The following is a 17,783-nucleotide window of genomic DNA, read 5'->3' on the forward strand; positions in this document are numbered from 1 at the left end:
CTATCACCTTCCCAGTGTGCGGATGGAGCAGCCTTGTTTTTAAATCGATGTATAGTTGATTTACAATATTACATTAGTTTTAGGTGTACAACATAGTGATACAAAATTTCTATAGATTATCCTCTAACTAAAGTTACTGTAAAGTATTGGCTATATTCCCAGTGCTGTACAATATGTCCTTGTAGCTTATTTATTTTATACATAGTAGTTTGTACCTCTTAGTCCCCTACCCCTATCTTGTCCTTCCTCCTCCCACCCATTGATATCTATTAGTTTGTTCTCTATATGTTTGAATCTGTTTCCTCAGAGCTTGTTATATTCATTTCTTTGTTTCATCTTTTAGATTTCACATATAAGTGATAACGTACAGTATTTGTCTTTCTCTGCCTGACATTGCACCTTATAAGCATAATAACCTACAGGTTCATCCATGCTGCTGCAAATTTTCATCCTTTTTTAAAACTAATAATTCACTGTATGTATACATACACACACACATATTTTCTTTATCCTTTCATCTGTTGATGTACACTTAAGTTGCTTCCATATCTTGGTAATTGTAAATAATGCTGCTGTGAATATTGGGGTGCATGTATCTTTTCAAATTAATGTTTTGTTTTCTTTGGATATATACTCAGGAGCAGAACTGCTGAATCATTTGGTAGTTCTTTTTTTTAGTTTTCTAGGGAACCTCCATACTGTCTTCTCTAGCGCCTGCAACAGTTTTACATTCCCATCAACAGTTTGCAAGGGTTCCCTTTTCTCCACATTGTCCCAACATTTGTTATTGGCAGTCTTTTTGATGATAGCCATTCTGACAGGTGTGAGGTGATATATCTCATTGTGGTTTTGATCTGTATTTGTCTGATGATTAGTGATGTTGAACATATTTTCATGTGCCTGTTGGCCATCTGTATGTCTTCTTTGGAAAAGAAATGCATTTTTAATGGTTATTAATTTTTGCCTTTAAATATTTAATTTTTAACTCTTAATAGAATCCTGGTTTTGTCACTTAACTGGCTGTGTAGCTTGGCCAAGTCACTTAACCTTTCTGTATCTTATTTTCCTCATCTATAAAATGAGTAGAACAGTACTACCAATGTCAGGATTTTTAGAAAGATTAAATGAGTTAAATATGTTTACAGCATTTAGAACAGTGCTTAATATTTGGTGGTGATATTTGGTCAGCACCAAAAATTTATTACTGTTAATACATTTTCAGAATGACTAGCTAGTTTTTCGAACACCATATATTGAATAATCTTTTCCCTAAAAAAGGTTTCTCTTATCATATTAAACAAATTTCTCTGTAGTCTGATCTGTTTCTGTATTTTCATTGGTTAGTCTTTTCTAATGCTAGTACCAAATTGTTTTAATTATGTAATATATTTAACAGTTGATAAGAAAGGGCCACTCATTTTACCTTTTTCATATTTTAATTCCCCCACCCTCTGCATTAATTCTTCTAGAAAACTTTAAGAATCTTCTAACTCTCCACCCCAATGCTGAAATGCAGCTGGGCATTTTACTGAGATTAAGTTAGATTGATAGATTATATTGGGCAAAATGGTCATATTTACAATCTGAGTTTTCCAATCTAAAGCATGCATTATAACTGTTTATGTAAGTCTTAATTTATGCTTCTTAGCAGACTTTATTTTTCTTCACAGGTATAGCACATTTAAAAAGCTTGTTTCTAGGTGCTTTTGTTTCCTATTGCTGTATATAGGATTCCTAATAACCCCTTTTATTTATTATTATTATTTTTACAGTGAGGTGACATGATTTAAAACATTATACAAGTTTCATGTGTACAAGAGTGTTTCTACTTCTCTATATACTACAGCATGCTCACCACCAAAAGTTTAGTTTTCTTCCTAACACAGTTGTAGCCGTTGATCCATTTGGCCCTCCCCCACCCCTCACCCTGCAACTGGAAGCTACTAATCTTTTCCCTGTATCTAGGCATTTGTATTTTTTTGTCCAGTTTGGTTTGTTCATTTTTTTTATTAGTTTTTTATATTTCACATATTAAGCAAAATCATAGGGTATTTGTCTTTCTCTGTCTTATTTCACTTAGTATAATATCCTCAAGGTCCCTCTCACAAATAGCAAAATTTCATATTTTTTTGGTGGCTTAGTAGTATTCCACTGTATATGCATATGTGTGTACTAAGTTGCTTCAGTTATGCCCGATTTTTGGGACCCTATGGACGGTAGCCTGCCAGGCTCCTCTGTCTGGGGGATTCTTCAGGCAAGAATACTGGAGTGGGTAGCCATTCCCTTCTCCAGGGCATCTTCCTGACCAAGGGATGGAACCACATCTCATATCTCCTGCACAGGCAGGTAGGTTTCTTTACCACTAGCACCACCTGGGAAGCCCTCTACTGTGCATATATACCACTTATTCTTCATCCACTCGCTTAGTTGCCATATCTTTGCTATTATAAATAACAACACAAGGGTTCATTTATCTTTTCAAATTAGTATATTTATATTGTTTGGATATACACCCAGAAGTGGGATGGATGAATCATATGGCAGCTCTATTCTTAATTTGCTGAAGAATCCCCATACTGTTTTCCAAAGTGGCTGTACCAATTCAATTCCCACCAATAGTGTAAAAAGATTTCCTTTGTTCTACTTCCTTGCCAACAAGTGTTATTTCTTGTTTTTTCAATAATATTTTCTAAAATCATTTTATTTATTTATTTATTTTGGGCTATGTTGGATCTCCATTGCTGCATGGGCTTTATTCCAGTGGCAGAGAATGGGGGCTACTCTTGGTTGCGGTGTGGGGGCCTCTCATTGTGGTGGCTTCTCCTGCTGCAGAACATAGGCTCTGGGGCACGTGGGCTCAGTAGTTGTGGTTCTTGGGCCCTAGAACATTGCCTCAGTAATTGTGGCCCACAGGCTTAGCTGCTCCAGGGCATGTGGGATCTTCCTGGACCAGGGATTGAACCCATATCCCCTGCTTTAGCAGGCAGACTCTTTACCACTTAGCTACCAGAAAAACCCCTATGATAGTCATTCTGACCAGTGTGGTGATATCTCATTGTGGTTTTGATTTGCATTTTCCTAATAATTAGTGATGACGAGCATCTTTTCTTGTACCTACTGGTCACCTGTATATCTTTTTTGGAAAATATCTATCTAGCTCTTTTGGGTTGTTTGTGTTTTGTTGTTGTAGGTTGAGTCATATGAGTTCTTTACATATTTTGGGTATTAACCTGTATTGGTGATTGCAGCCATGAAATTAAAAGATGCTTACTCCTTGGAAGAAAAGTTATGACCAACCTAGAGAGTATATTCAAAAGCAGAGACATTACTTTGCCGACTAAGGTTCTTCTAGTCAAGGCTATGGTTTTTCCTGTGGTCATGTATGGATGTGAGAGTTGGACGGTGAAGAAGGCAGAGCACCGAAGAATTGTTGCTTTTGAACTGTGGTGTTGGAGAAGACTCTTGAGAATTGCTTGGACTGCAAGGAGATTCAACCAGTCCATTCTGAAGAAGATCAGCCCAGGGATTCCTTTGGAAGGAATGATGCTAAAGCTGAAACTCCAGTACTTTGGACACCTCGTGCGAAGAGCTGACTCATTGGAAAAGACTCTGATGCTGGGAGGGATTGAGGGCAGGAGAAGGGGACGACTGAGGATGAGATGGCTGGATGGCATCACTGACTCGATGGGCTTGAGTCTGAGGGAACTCTGGGAGTTGGTGATGGACAGGGAGGCCTGGTGTGCTGCAATTCATGGGGTCGCAAAGAGTCGGACGCGACTGAGCGACTGAACTGAAGTGAACCTCTATTGGATGTAACATTTGCAAATATTTTCTCCCATTCAATTGGTTGTTTTGGGAGGTGGGAGGGGGGTTCATGTTTGGGATCGCATGTACACCCGTGGTAGATTCATGTCAATGTATGGCAAAACCAATACAGTATTGTAAGGTAAAATAAAGTAAAAAAAAAAAATTAAATTAAATTAAAAAAAAAAAGAAAGTATCTGAAAACCAAAAGGCCCCATAGGAACCCCAACAACATCTCAGAATTCTTCAACCCAAATAAAAGATGAAAAGGTGAAGTTGAAAAAAAATCGTTTTTTTCTTTTTGCTGACAGTTTCCTTTGTTGTGCACAAGTTTTTAAATATTTGCCATACCAATTATTTTTGCTTTTGTTTTCCTTGCCTGAAGAGACATATATAGAAAGATGTTGCTAAGACTGATGTCAAGAAATGTACTGCCTATGTTTTATTTTAGGAATTTTGTGGTTTCAGGTCTTAAGTCTTGAATCCACTTTAAGTTGATTTTTGTGTAAGACAAAGGTCTAGTTTTATTTCTTTGCATGCAACTGTTTATGGAACGCTATTGAACAGACTATCTTTTCTCTATTGTATGTTTTTTGTTCTTTGCTATAAGTTAATTGCCTGTGTATGTGTGAGTTTACTTCTGGGCTCTCAATTCTTTTTCATCACTATATGTATCTGCTTTTCTGCCAATACCATACTGTTTAGATCACTATAACTTTGACACATAATTTGAAATCAGGGAGTGTAATATCTCTAGCTTTATTCTTTTTTTCCCAGGATCGTTTTGGCTATTCAGCACTTTCTGGTTCCATATAAATTTTAGAATTTTTTCTTTTTCTGTGAAAAATGTTGAAACTTTGATAGAGATTACATTGAATCTGTAGATTGCTTTAGGTAATATGGATATTTTAACAATGCTAATTCTTCCAATCCATGAGTATGGAATATTTTTCCACTTATTTGTGTTTTCAATTTAATAATGTATGATAGTTTTCAATGCACAGGTCTTTCACTTCCTTGTTTAAATTTATCCCCAGGCATTTTTTTTCATTTTTGTTGAGATTGTAAATGGGATTGTTTACTTAATTTTTCTTTCCGTTAGTTCTTTTTTAGTGTATAGAAATGCAACAGGTTTTTGTATATTGGTTTTGTATCCTTCAACTTTATTGCATTTTTTTATTTCTAATAGTTTCTGGTGGAGCCTTTAGGGTTTTGTCATCTGCAAATATTGACAATTTTACTTCTTCCTTTCCAATTTGGTTGCTTTTTTTCTTGCCTAATTGCTCTGGCTAGGACTTCCATACCTCTGCTGAATAAGAATGGTGCATCTAGGAATCCTTGTTTAGTTCCTGGTCTTAGAGGGGTGGTTTTCAGGTTTTTAATCATTGAATTTGGTGTTAGTTGTGGGCTTGTCATTTATGGTTTTTGTTATGTCTAGGTACATCCCTTCTCTACCCACTTTATTGAGGGTTTTTTTTTTTAATCACAAATGGGTGTTGAATATTGTTGAATGCTTTTTCTGCATCTATTGAGATGATCATATGGTTTTTAATCCTCCATTTTGTTAATGTGATATAGCATGCTGATTGATTTGCAGGCATTGAATCTTCCTTGCATTCCTGGAATAAATCCCACTTGATTATGGTGTATAATCCTTTTGATATATTGTTATTATGTGTCTTGGAAAAGGTCTTTTTGCATTAAAGTAAGTAGGTTTTCTCTCTACCTCATGGACTTTTATATCCACCTCCTTCCCCACGTTTGGCATTGGCATTCTTTGGCATTGCCTTGCCAAAGAATGCTCAAACTACCACACAACTGCACTCATCTCACATGCTAGCAAAGTAATGCTCAAAATTCTCCAGACCAGGCTTCAACAATACATGAACCGTGAACTACCAGATGTTCAAGCTGGTTTTAGAAAAGGCAGAGGAACCAGAGATCAAATTGCCAACATCTGCTGGATCATCAGAAAAGCAACAGAGTTCCAGAAAAACATCTATTTCTGCTTTATTGACTATGCCAAAGCCTTTAACTGTGTGGATCACAATAAACTGTGGAAAGAGTTGGGAAAGAGATGGGAATATCAGACCACCTGACCTGCCTCTTGAGAACACTGTATGCAGGTCAGCAAGCAACTGTTAAAACTGGACATGGAACAACAGACTGGTTCCAAATAGGAAAAGGAGTACATCAAGGCTGTATATTGTCACCCTGCTTATTTAACTTCTATGCAGAGTACATCATGAGAAACGCTGGACTGGAAGAAACACAAGCTGGAATCAAGATTGCCAGAAGAAATATCAATAACCTCAGATATGCAGATGACACCACCTTTATGGCAGAAAGTGAAGAGGAACTAAAGAGCCACTTGATGAAAGTGAAAGAAGAGAGTGAAAAAGTTGACTTAAAGCTCAGCATTCAGAAAACTAAGATCATGGCATTCAGTCCCATCACTTCATGGCAAATAGATGGGGAAACAGTGGAAAGAGTGAGAAACTTTATTTTTTGGGGCTCCAAAATCACTGCAGATGGTGACTGCAGCCATGAAATTAAAAGACACTTACTCCTTGGAAGAAAAAGCTGTGACCAACCTAGACAGCATATTAAAAAGCAGAGACATTACTTTGCCAACAAAGGCCCATCTAGTCAAGGCTATGGTTTTTCCAGTAGTCATATATGGATGTGAGAGTTGGACTATAAAGAAAGCTGAGCGCCGAAGAATTGATGCTTTTGAACTGTGGTGTTGGAGAAGATTCTTGAGAGTCCCTTGGACTGCAAGGAGATCCAATCATTCTATCCTAAAGGAAATCAGTCCTGAATATTCATTGGAAGGACTGATGTTGAAGCTGAAACTCCAATACTTTGGGCACCTGATGTGAAGAACTGACTTATCTGAAGAGACCCTGATGCTGGGAAAGATTGAAGGTGGGAGGAAAAGGGGACGACAGAGGTTGAGATGGTTGGATGGCATCACTGACTCAATGGACATGAGTTTGAGTAAGCTCTGGGAGTTGGTGATGGACAGGGAAGCCTGGCGTGCTGCAGTCCATGGGGCTGCAAAGAGTCAGACACAACTGAGCAACTGAACCGAACTCCCCACGTTTGGGAAGTTCTCAGCTATCATTAGCTTAATAAACTCTGCTCCCTTCTCCTCCCAGGATATCCATTATCCTAATATCAACCTTCCTGAAAAGCACTGGAGAGTTCTTATAGAATTGCATCTGAACTGAACTTAACTGAAATATCTTATTTCCTTTTCCTCTTCTACAGGTATCATTTCTAGATTTCTATCTTCAAGCTAACTTTCTCTTCTATAAGGTCTGCTCTATTACCAATGCTTTTTAATGCATTTTTCATTTCATTTACTATGTTCCTCAGCTCCAGAATTTCTATGTGATTCTCTTTTAGAGTTCCAGTCTCTTTGGTAAAGTACTCCTTCTGAGTTCATTAAACTACCTTTTATGTGTTTTCTTGTAGCTTGTTGAGTTTCTTCATGACAGCTATTTATCAACTAGATTGCAATATCCCATCACTCGTCTATGGAGAAATATCTTTCTCTTTTTTTGGTGGTATAATGTTATTGTGGTTCTTTGTGGTTCTTGATGAACTGTCTCTCTACCTGCACACTGAAGCTAACCTTAGAAGTTAAGAGTCCTTTCGTTTGTTTTCAGGTAGGTGGCACCATAACTCAAGGTTTTGGTCTCTCTTAACTTGAGCTGCCCCTGGTTATATTTGAGTTGGCCCTTTCCAGTCTTTGCTAAGAGGTGTGGCTCTCTGCCAGAGAAGGCAATGGCACCCCACTCCAGTACTCTTGCCTGGAAAATCCTATGGATGGAGGAGCCTGGTAGGCTGCAGTCCATAGGGTCGATAAGAGTCGGACACGACTGAGCGACTTCACTTTCACTTTTCACTTTCGTGCATTGGAGAAGGAAATGGCAACCCACTCCAGTGTTCTTGCCCGGAGAATCCCAGGGAAAGGGGAGCCTGGTGGGCTGCCGTCTATGGGGCCGCATAGAGTCGGACACGACTGAAGTGACTTAGCAGCTTAGCAGTGGCTCTCTGCCTTTGTTATTGTTCTTGTGGCTCTGCTGTCCTTACTGCCTTGCTTCTGCCAGAGCCACTGTTGTCACCAGGATGGTGGACTCTTCCCTAGCATCTGTGATCCCGAGTTGCAGGTTTTGCGGCTGTGGTGGTGGGCGTGGAGGGGGCTCAGTGAGCTGGGGTCTTGCAGGTGCCTCTACTGTATCTGGTGTTGTAAGGTTTGAGGGCTCCACCATTGCAGATGAAGTGGAGGACAGGCCTCCTGACCACAGCTGTACCAGCAGCCATAGGTAACTGGGTAACAGTTACAATGGGGCCTGGGACCCTATCCCTCAAGCTACTGAGGCATGCATGACTCCAGCTCATCGCCTTCATCTGCAGATACACTTTCCTTTCTGCTGTTGGGTTCTCTGAAGATGTGGACTTAGCTGCCATGGTCAAAAGACCGGGATTACAGGCACCAACTCTGCTGTTCCCTTGGCTCTGTCTCTTCTTTGTGTTTCTGTCTACCCACCTTTAGGTATAAAGGTGTAGAATGTGTAGATGTGTAGAATTCTCCCTTGTCTTGTGTGTTGGGCAGAGGCACCTTTATTAAGTTGTGGATGTTTGACTGGTTGTAGAGTGAAGGGAAGAGAGGGTAGCTCCCCACTCTTCCATGTTGCTGATATCACTCTACTCATTTTATTTTTTGATGACAATCAGTATTCAGGAAAGGTGATGATTTTGCAGATTTTGTTTCATTACTTCTATTTTACTGATTCCTTTTGTGTCTAAGAGTATTCAGTTAATTTTTCTGAGCGTTCCAGTTAATTGTACTGCAAATATTTCTTTCTTTCCAAAACTTATATTACTTTTTTGTGTTAATAACATAATGACATCAAACATCCTTTTCTAATTTCACTTTGCTGAAACTGCTTTTAGTGCTTCACTGTTAATTATGATGCTGCCTCAGAAATCACCTTCCTCCTCCTTCTCAGATCATGTTGTTTCTTATGTTTTTATAATACTGAGTTTTCTTTGAAAGTCAGAATAACATCATGAAATTCTATTATTTTCTCTTCCCTGATCTCTAGAGCTACATACTGTAACAGATTTATTAATGTCAAATCATTTTTGCATTCATAGGGAAAGCTCCATGGTATACTGTTCTTTTAATATGCTGCTGGATTCTATCTGCTATTTTTTAAAGATGCTTGTATTTATGTTTATATTTGGTTATGTTTTTTTAATGTGTGTTTTGTCAGATTTTGATATCAGAATCAGGATATTTTTGTATAAAAAGCAGGGAAGACTTTCTTCTCTCTCTAGGCCTGAAAAGAGTTTAAACAGCATCAGGCAGGATTGAAGGGTGGCTGGGAAATCCTGCTTTGCTCCTGATTCACCATACAGTCTCCAGAAACCCCTCCTCAGTTCATAGCTGATGTATTACTTATAAGGAGAGGCTGTGGGGTTTCTAATTTTTCAAAATGTGCAATCCACTGGACACATTTTTTCAATTTTTACTTTAACCACCATCATTAAAAGGTTTCTCCTGGGGTTTACAAAGCAGTGAGGAGTGTTGCAGTGCAAAGGTTTCAGTCCTGACCCATTTGTTACTACATGTTTGATCGTCAGCAAGTTACTCAGTATTTCAAAGCCTATTTTCATAACTAGGAAATAAGAACAACAACACTACACACCTCAGAGTTTCACTGTGAGGATTACATGAGATAATCACATGCAAAACACTTAAGACATGTTCACTGAGGGATGGAAGAATTTTCTCTGATCCTTGATTCAAAAGCAAGCTCCAAAAATTAAAGAATCAGTAGGGTGGTAGGAAGGCAGAAGGCTGTGTGTATGTGTTGTATTGAACAATTTAAAAAATTTAATACCCCCAATACTCACACAATTTTAATAGCTGGTATCATTAGTGTTGCTGACAACTACTAATAAGTTTCCCCAGATTGCTTTTATTGCTTATATCAGTGTCACTAAATTTATTTTTTCTTTCCAAGATTTAATTTTAGCCAGATTTTTCTATGACAAGATTAACTTGATTCTCTTATACAGTAGGGGCTTGTCCTTGGAGAATGGGAATGACCATTTTTTAATAACAGAGAAAACAATCTTTAACTTAGCAAGGTTAGGTAGGGTAATAGTTGAGCAGAGTGGAAGAAACAAGTTCAGAGAGAAGAAGACCACTTTGCAAAGGCTTTGAACCAGTCAGTGGCAGTACTCTGGGTCTTTTACATTTCTGATGTAGATATGACACCCAGCTCTCTGGCCAGGAGGGCTGTGGACCACTGCATAGACCATGAGTGTCCATCTCCCAGCAGGTACTCTGCAGACTATGGGATCTGGGTGGGATCTTGTGTTCATGAAGCACTTTCTGGAATTTAGCAAGTAGAAAGTAACACACCAAAAGAGAAGACCAGGACTTGGGAACTGGGGTAGACACTCCCCTCAGCCCTCCATACCTTCCCTAGACTGCAAAGGTAGGATAATGGATAAAAATAAATAGGAAAGGGCTTTTGAAAATGTTCTCTTAAAACTGAGGCTGAAATAAGCATGGGTCACTTTCCAAAACCACAAAGACTATAATGAGAAACATTCTTACCCCTCACTGAACTACAAATCTGCCTACAACATGTCATTTATCTAGATCCCTTTCCTCAATTTTAGATTTTAGGGGGAGGGAGGGAGCAGTCACCAACAGGAAGGTTGAAGTGATGTGTTGGGTTGATGGGCCCTTGGTTGCCAGCCAATGTCGGACATGAGAAAATGCACGGGAATGTTGAGGCAGCAGGACTGAGTGGAGGAAGGGTCAGATTCAGTGCTGGGAGACCCAAGTTCTACTCAAAATCCAGCTCTAATGGTGTCACTGATGGAAAGTTATGCTCAGGACTCCAGAGCAGGTAGTGTCCCCCTGCCTTTATAAGGACCTATATGGTACTAACTCACTCGATGGTCTGTCATTATTCCCCAGTGTAGAGCAGACTAGCTTGAGGATGGAGAGTCTTCTCTCACCTATTAGTGTCTCCCCTTTAGAGTAATGTGTCAGTTAGCTTTAGCTGCATATAAGCTTCCACATCTTATGGCTTAAAACTAAAAACACTTATTATTTCTCATAATTCTGTGGCTAATCTGAGTAATACTTATGGTCTGGGCCAACATGATTGGGGATAGATATAGTCTAGGATACTTCACTCGTGTGTCTAGGACGTTGGTAGGCTGGCTGTTCTGGGAGATGGGGCTCAACTAGGATGATTCATTTCTGCTCCACACAGTCTCTCATCCTTCAGTAGGCTAGCCCTGGCTTCTTCACCTGGTGCTCTTGGCTCCACAGAGCATGATGATGAAAGTTCCAATGCATGAGCCATCACCAGTCCTCTGCTTGCATCCCATTCACTAATGTCCATTGGCCAAAGCAAGTTACATCTGTATCTCTGCCCTTTGAATCCTGTGATGGCCTTGATTCAAAGGGCAGAGATACAGATTTTACTTCTTGATGGGAGGAGCTGCAACACCACATTGTCAAGAGGAATTTGAGGCCATTTTTGCAATCTATTACAAGAACCTTGAACTTTGCTTGGTGTGCGGTGGGTAAGCAAGAACGCTTATTGCAAGAATTAAGAAGTTAAGAAAAACAAGAATCTAGAGGTAAATAATGAAATAGTGTCATTGTTTAGCTCCTGCCTATCCCCACCTCCACCCCCACGCCCCCTCCCGCCCCCACCACTGGCACATCTACTTTCATGAGGACTGCTTTGTTGAGATCTTTGAACTGGGCCAAAACTTTATCTAGCTGTCGAGAAAGTTTATTGCCCTTGATTTAAATATGATGGCTCCTTTCTGTCTGACAGCTGCAGTTCTCACTGGACCTCTGGATCCTACCCACTTTGATGCTGGAGCTATTCACACTTTGCTGGATTATGGATTATGTCCACTGGAAAAGGGGATACCCTTTGTCTACCAAATCACCATAGCCTTAGCAGGCTGCCCCTTCTTCCGTCAGTCGCTGCCTCTTGGATCCCCCCTGGTGGCTCCCTCTTGCATAGCCCCACTCAAGGTAAATTCATCATGTGAACTGCCAAAAAGTTGGATGGAATCAAGAGCCTTCAGAGGGAGAGCTCTCAAGTGTAGGGAAAAGCTAGAGATGGAAAGAAAAGAAATAAACACACAAAAAATTTTAAATTACCACCTAGACCTTGTCTTGGTAAGTCCGTGCTTGTTTCACTGTGACTTAGCCCAGAGAAAGGTAAAGCCCCAAAATACAGATAATGCACATAAAAGAGATTTGTGTCATTAAACATCGAGGTGCTGGTGGAAAGAAGCAGTGCCCTATTCACTGAATGAAAACAGTGGAGTTGGAAAAGGTGAGAGAGTCTCCTGACTGGATCAGCTCATCTAGGGCCTGGTAGGTCCCCATCACAAAGCCCACGAAGCCCAGGATGCTGATCAGGGTGTCCTTGACGATGGTGACGGGGCTCAGGCCCTCTGAGTAGTAGGTGGTGATCTCCAGGAGGGGTGGGATGATGAGGGCGAGGGCACTGCCACTCAGGGAGCCCACCAAGGAGAGGACCAGGTCCAGGCGGGGGATGAGGATAGCCAAGATGCCTGCAGGAGATGATACAGGATAGATGGAACTTCCTGGGCTTAGCCAAAGTCTTAAAGTTTGCTTTAAAAATCCTCTAATTAAAACATATACCAATTGTTTCTTACACATACAGCTACATAAAGAAAAGCTGAAACTCCTATAATACCGCCAACCACATTCACTAAAGGTTACACATTAAAATTTTAGTGTGTCTCCTTTCAATCGTCTTTCAAATACAGATATTAATATTATTGAAAAGAAAAACTTTCCCTCTTCTCATCTAGGTTCAGTGTGTGGGGATCTGCGAATTTAACTGACAACAGGCAGATTAACAGGAGGAAAAACAAGGTTGATTTAGGGTTAGGAAGCCTTCATATGGGGTTTCCTAGGCCACGCAGTGGTAAAGAATCTGCCTGCCAATGCAGGGGATGCAAGAGATATTCGATCCCTGGGTCAGGAAGATCCCCTGGAGGAGGAAATGGCAACCCACTCCAGCATTCTTGTTTGGAATATTCCATGGACAGAGGAGTCTGGTGGGCTGCATCCATGGGGTCAAAAAGAGTCAAACATGACTGAGCAACTGAGCGTATACACACACACACACACACAGCCTTCATATGAACTGGGTCCCTAAACAAAGATAGGGGTTTACATACCCACTTCAAAAGAGGAATTAAAGTGGGGGAGAGCTTCCATGTTATTTAATTAAATTACTTAGACTTTGATGATGGTTAGTCGTTCTGATTGAAAGTCTCCCAGAAAGGGGATTTATGGTGCCTGTATTTTTCAGAATATTCTGCTTAATTCACAAAGGACATTTAGATAAGGTTTTTTTCCCTGAGGCTGCTGTACTAAATGCTTTTAGTTTAAGATAATTTTCATGCCACAGAGGTACATTTCAAATCTCTACATGTTTAATGATTAAGCTCTTACTTAATAAATAACACTAAATAACAGTGCTGGGAACTGTCCCAGCTGTTTGGAATATATCAATGTACAAAACAGACAAAGAAACCCCTTGCCTTTGTGGAACTAATGTTAATAATTAACAGGGCTACAAACATCTCTTACCTGCAAAACAATTAGAATGAGTAATAACTCACAGGAGAAAGGGGATCTTCAGTGGGAACAAGATCACAGGGTTCCTTTAAAGGAGTATCTTCTCCAAGATTTACATACATGTCCTAAAATGTCTAACAAAGAAACACTTAAAGCTAAAGATCCTGAAATTATATGATTTATAATATATATGTTTTTTGTATGATGTTTTATAGGCCTGGGCTTTTACATTTTTTATTTTACTCGATGGACAATTTTCCTGATTACAAACAAAACTCAGAAGCCTCCCCTAGGTCTGCTAGGATGGAGTGTGGTATAACAGCCCAAATCAGGACTGGAAGGCAGGATTCTCCCTGTGTGGCCTTGAGTTAAGTCTCCAACTGTTTCTCAGCTTTTTTTCTCATCTGCCAAATGGGGATGGTGTCTATCCTGTTAGGTATTATTGTTCATACTGCAAATGGTTTTAAAGTCTTAAAGAAGTTAATTCATGCAAAGCACTCAGAAAAGTTATTTTTATTATTACTTCACTATTACTTTATTATTTGTTTTTCTTTTTTCTTTTGGCCATGCCATGTGGCATGCAGCATCTTAGTTCCCTGATCAGGGATCAAAATGGGCAAACTCTGGGAGATGGTTGGGGACAGGGAGGCCTGAAGTACTGCAGTCCATGGGGTCACAGAGTCGGACACAGCTTGGTGACGGAACAACAACAGAGGTTAAACCTATAGTGGAAGCATGGATTCTTAATCATTGGACTGGCAGGGAAGTCCCTACTTTATTATTTTTACTTGTTTGCAAGTAATTGTTTGCATACGTACTGATTGAAAAGAAAGTGAAAGCATTAGTCGCTCAGTCATATCGGACTCTTTGAGACTCCATGGACTGCAGCCTGCCAGGCTCATCTGTCTGTAGAATTCTCCAGACAAGAATACTGGAGTGGGTTGCCATGCCCTTCTCCAGGGGATCTTCCCAACCCAAGTATCAAACCTGGGTCTCCCACATTGCAGGCAGATTCTTTACTGTACTGATTGGGGCAAATGCAAAAGCTTAAGGAATTGTTGTCTTCATATCTAAGGCAAATTCACTGATCTTTCTGGAGTCTCTAATATTCTGTACACTGGTGTCCCTGCCTCCAAGGACAAACTGGGAATGAATGATTTCAAAGGAAGAAAATCAGTGTCCCGTGATTTATATGGACTGGTCTAGCACAACAAGAATCACAATTAAAAGGAGCCTTAGGTACAGTGGGGCCAGGGCACACACGATGCAGGAATCTCTGTCTTCACCCCCACTAAAATACTAAAGGTGAGGGGCACCCTGGATCATAGGGCCTAGAGCACAAGGAGGGCTGCCACTGGCCACCATTTTCAACCTCTGTCCTGGAGGTAAATTGTGATGGGTCTGGACTGAGATGACTTGGGTTCAAATCCCACCTCTGACACTTCCTACCCAATTGCTTCTCACTCCCTCCTTCAGCTTTCTCATTTATAATGTAGAGTTTATCATAGTCCTAATTCACAAGAGTTCCTGCAAAGACTGAAGAAAATATTATGAAATATAGGAGAGAAAGAGCTTAGCTCAGAGGACAGCACACAGTAGGTGTTTAATGAAAGTCAGTTCTTTTGCAATTATTATTTGATAAGTTATTATTCCCTCAAGCTGGATACCAGTAAATCTATCTAATTAGGTAGATGTAAGAATGAAGTTATTCCCTCAAGCTGGATACCAGTAAATCTATCTAATTAGGTAGATGTAAGAATGAAGTTATTCCTCAAGTTTAAATAAAATGAATTACTACTTCGAGCCTTAGAATGGCTCCAGAAATACAGTTACAGTATGCAATTATTGCTGGTTATTGTGACTATCGTCTACCATCTGGCTGATTCCTGATAGCCCTCTGGAAAAACCAGGCGCTCTGCCTTCCACTCACATGTCAAGCTGACCATGGCGAGGCGAATGAACAAGTCCAGAGGCAGTGCCCAGCGCTTCGACACATGGGAGGTAGCGAGGGGAACGATGATTTCCGCAGGGACGTAGAACTGCAGGGCGTAGGTGCACAGGATTCCAATGATGTAGAGGATCTTGACTGACTGGTACAGCCTGCAGGACAAACCAGAGCAGTGCTCTCAAGGCCAACATGCTCTGACACCTGGAATCTTTGTACATTAACCTCTGACTTTGGAACAGTCCTGTGGGCAATTGTTTCCTTGTCTGAAAATGATGGGGAGGGACCACCTACAAGAGTAAGTCACAGTAGAGCATGCAGTGGTGAGAGACTGAATCATCACAGATTCAAATGGAAGCAGTTGAGAGGGTTACCTCTAAAAAGAATCTCAGGTATGGGTATAAACAACACCTTCACAAACCATTACCACTTGATGCTGGATTTTAGATTTTAGGAAAGAGAAGTTCAGGCCAGGTACCTTGCTCAGGGAGATACAAGTGATGAGTAGTGAAGACCTGGGTCTAAAAGATCTGCTCCTTTGTAATCTCTGTCTGTTCTTAGGAATTCTCTGGATCCCTCAAAACTGTTGGCATATCAACAAATACTTCAAGTAGGCTGAAAGAACTGCAGAATCCCAAATCCTTGGAGGTAGAGGTAGTTTACAAAGAGGGTTGTGTGGGGTTGAGGGATAAAAGAAGAGGCAGGGTTACTTAGAGGCCTCAGGCTAGGGGCAGAGAGATCACATGATGGGGGGTGTTGAGTGTTATTGATGCCTTTTATGACCTACGGAGGTAAGGCTTTTCCCCTTTAGTTCAGTAATGTGGTAGATACATCTGGCCTGTTTAGTAAACCTGTCTGTATATACTCAGTCCATTCCTTACAAAGTCTCACTTCCATATTTCTGGGTTTCTTACTAGTTCTGTTGCCTGGAACACCCTCTCTACTCCCTCCATCTGTGCAGTCCCCACCTATTTCTTTGAAATTCCCAAGGAAGCACTACATGCCAGATGCCTTTAGACATATCCAACTTGATCCACATGATAACTCTGTTTTTTAGAAGAGGAAAATGAGGGTTAGAGAAGTTAAATAAACCGCCCATGACCATAAGCTAAGGGTTGGTGTAACTGGGACCTGCACCCAGGGTGCTGCAGTTGTCCTTGTTTGGATGGAGCCACCTCACTGGACAGGATGATCCCCTGTACTCCCACTCCAATGTACTTTTTCTACTGGGGAGTCCTCAAGACCTCTCCACTATGCTGGAGGGCTTCTTTTTCCATTCCTAAGTTACATTTGTGTACATACACTATCCCTTTCCCCATTTCCATTGGATCTCGAGCTGAAAAAATCATGAAGCTCAAAATTATAGTCTACTCACATCAATACCCTTCACATCCCCATGTGTCTACACTGGCATCTGCATGTAACTGGGATATAGTAATTGCTTGATGAATGATATTGATCAGCTTGGGAAAGGAGCACCGTTTAGATAACTTAAGCCTCCAAGTGACCCTTCAAAAGACAGGTATCTTGTAATGAATGACATGCCTCAGTGTGGGAGAAAATGATGCACAATGTGATCCCTATCTATCTATTGAGATATTGCATTATTGAAGTCTGGGTCAGCTAACTGTTGTATCAATTGGGTCACTTAAATATGAACATTTTCCAGATTCCAATGGTCCTCCCTCATTAGCTCTTGTTTTACTACTTTTTCATCCTAGCTACTCTGCAAGACTTGGTAGTACAGCCTTAGTAAATGTAAGTGGAGCTGCCCACTGGCTCCTCTCTCTGCCTCTTGGACTCTGTGCCCCTTCCTTTCTTTCCTTAGGTGACCAAGGACTCTGACTTTCCCCCTATCTTCCTAAATCATCCTTCCTTGCACTAAGCTATCAAGGCCTCACTCAACATGGGAGACTGTTGTTGAAGAAGAGCTCCCTGGACAAGGACTCTAGAGCCTAGGGTTCCAGTTACAGCTTTGCTTCTCCTTGTAGATGCCCTCCAGACCTCAGTTTGCCTTCTGTGGAAGGGAGGAGAAAGTGACCTATATGTTCCTGTGCCCACTGGCCCTGAGTCCCCACCACCTGAGACCCATGGAGTTACCAGCAGTTGGGCAGGTTAAGGGTTATGCTGGCCTTGACATCATCTCCAAACCGCAGGTAGCCCAGAGTCCCGACACTGACGTAGAGGGCAGTAATGATGGACATTCCCAAAGACAGGATGACTGGGAAGCGGCGGGCATCCTTCATCTTATTTTCCAAGGGCAGAACCTAAAGAAATATCACAATGTAAGAAGAAAGGAGGAGAAAGAGGAACGTGGGCATCAAGAGGAAGGCATGCCATTTCTGGGAGTAT

At 40.8% G+C, this 17,783-nt stretch overlaps 1 protein-coding gene across 1 annotated transcript in view; it reads right to left on the bottom strand.

Annotated features, from left to right (window-relative positions):
* Positions 1-9,798: 9,798 nt before the first annotated feature.
* SLC36A2 (solute carrier family 36 member 2) overlaps positions 9,799-17,783 on the bottom strand; it is a 75,904-nt gene continuing 67,919 nt past the window's right edge. The window contains exons 11-13 of the mRNA XM_027970428.3: positions 17,532-17,698; positions 15,417-15,586; positions 9,799-12,447 (exon numbers count right to left, since the gene is read on the bottom strand). Coding sequence (XP_027826229.1) covers positions 12,176-12,447; positions 15,417-15,586; positions 17,532-17,698 — 609 coding nt within the window. The 3' untranslated portion in view covers positions 9,799-12,175. The remainder of the gene's footprint in view (positions 12,448-15,416; positions 15,587-17,531; positions 17,699-17,783) is intronic.

Source organism: Ovis aries, chromosome 5, assembly GCF_016772045.2.
Source record: "Ovis aries strain OAR_USU_Benz2616 breed Rambouillet chromosome 5, ARS-UI_Ramb_v3.0, whole genome shotgun sequence".
In the NCBI taxonomy this organism is placed as follows: Eukaryota; Metazoa; Chordata; class Mammalia; order Artiodactyla; family Bovidae; genus Ovis; species Ovis aries.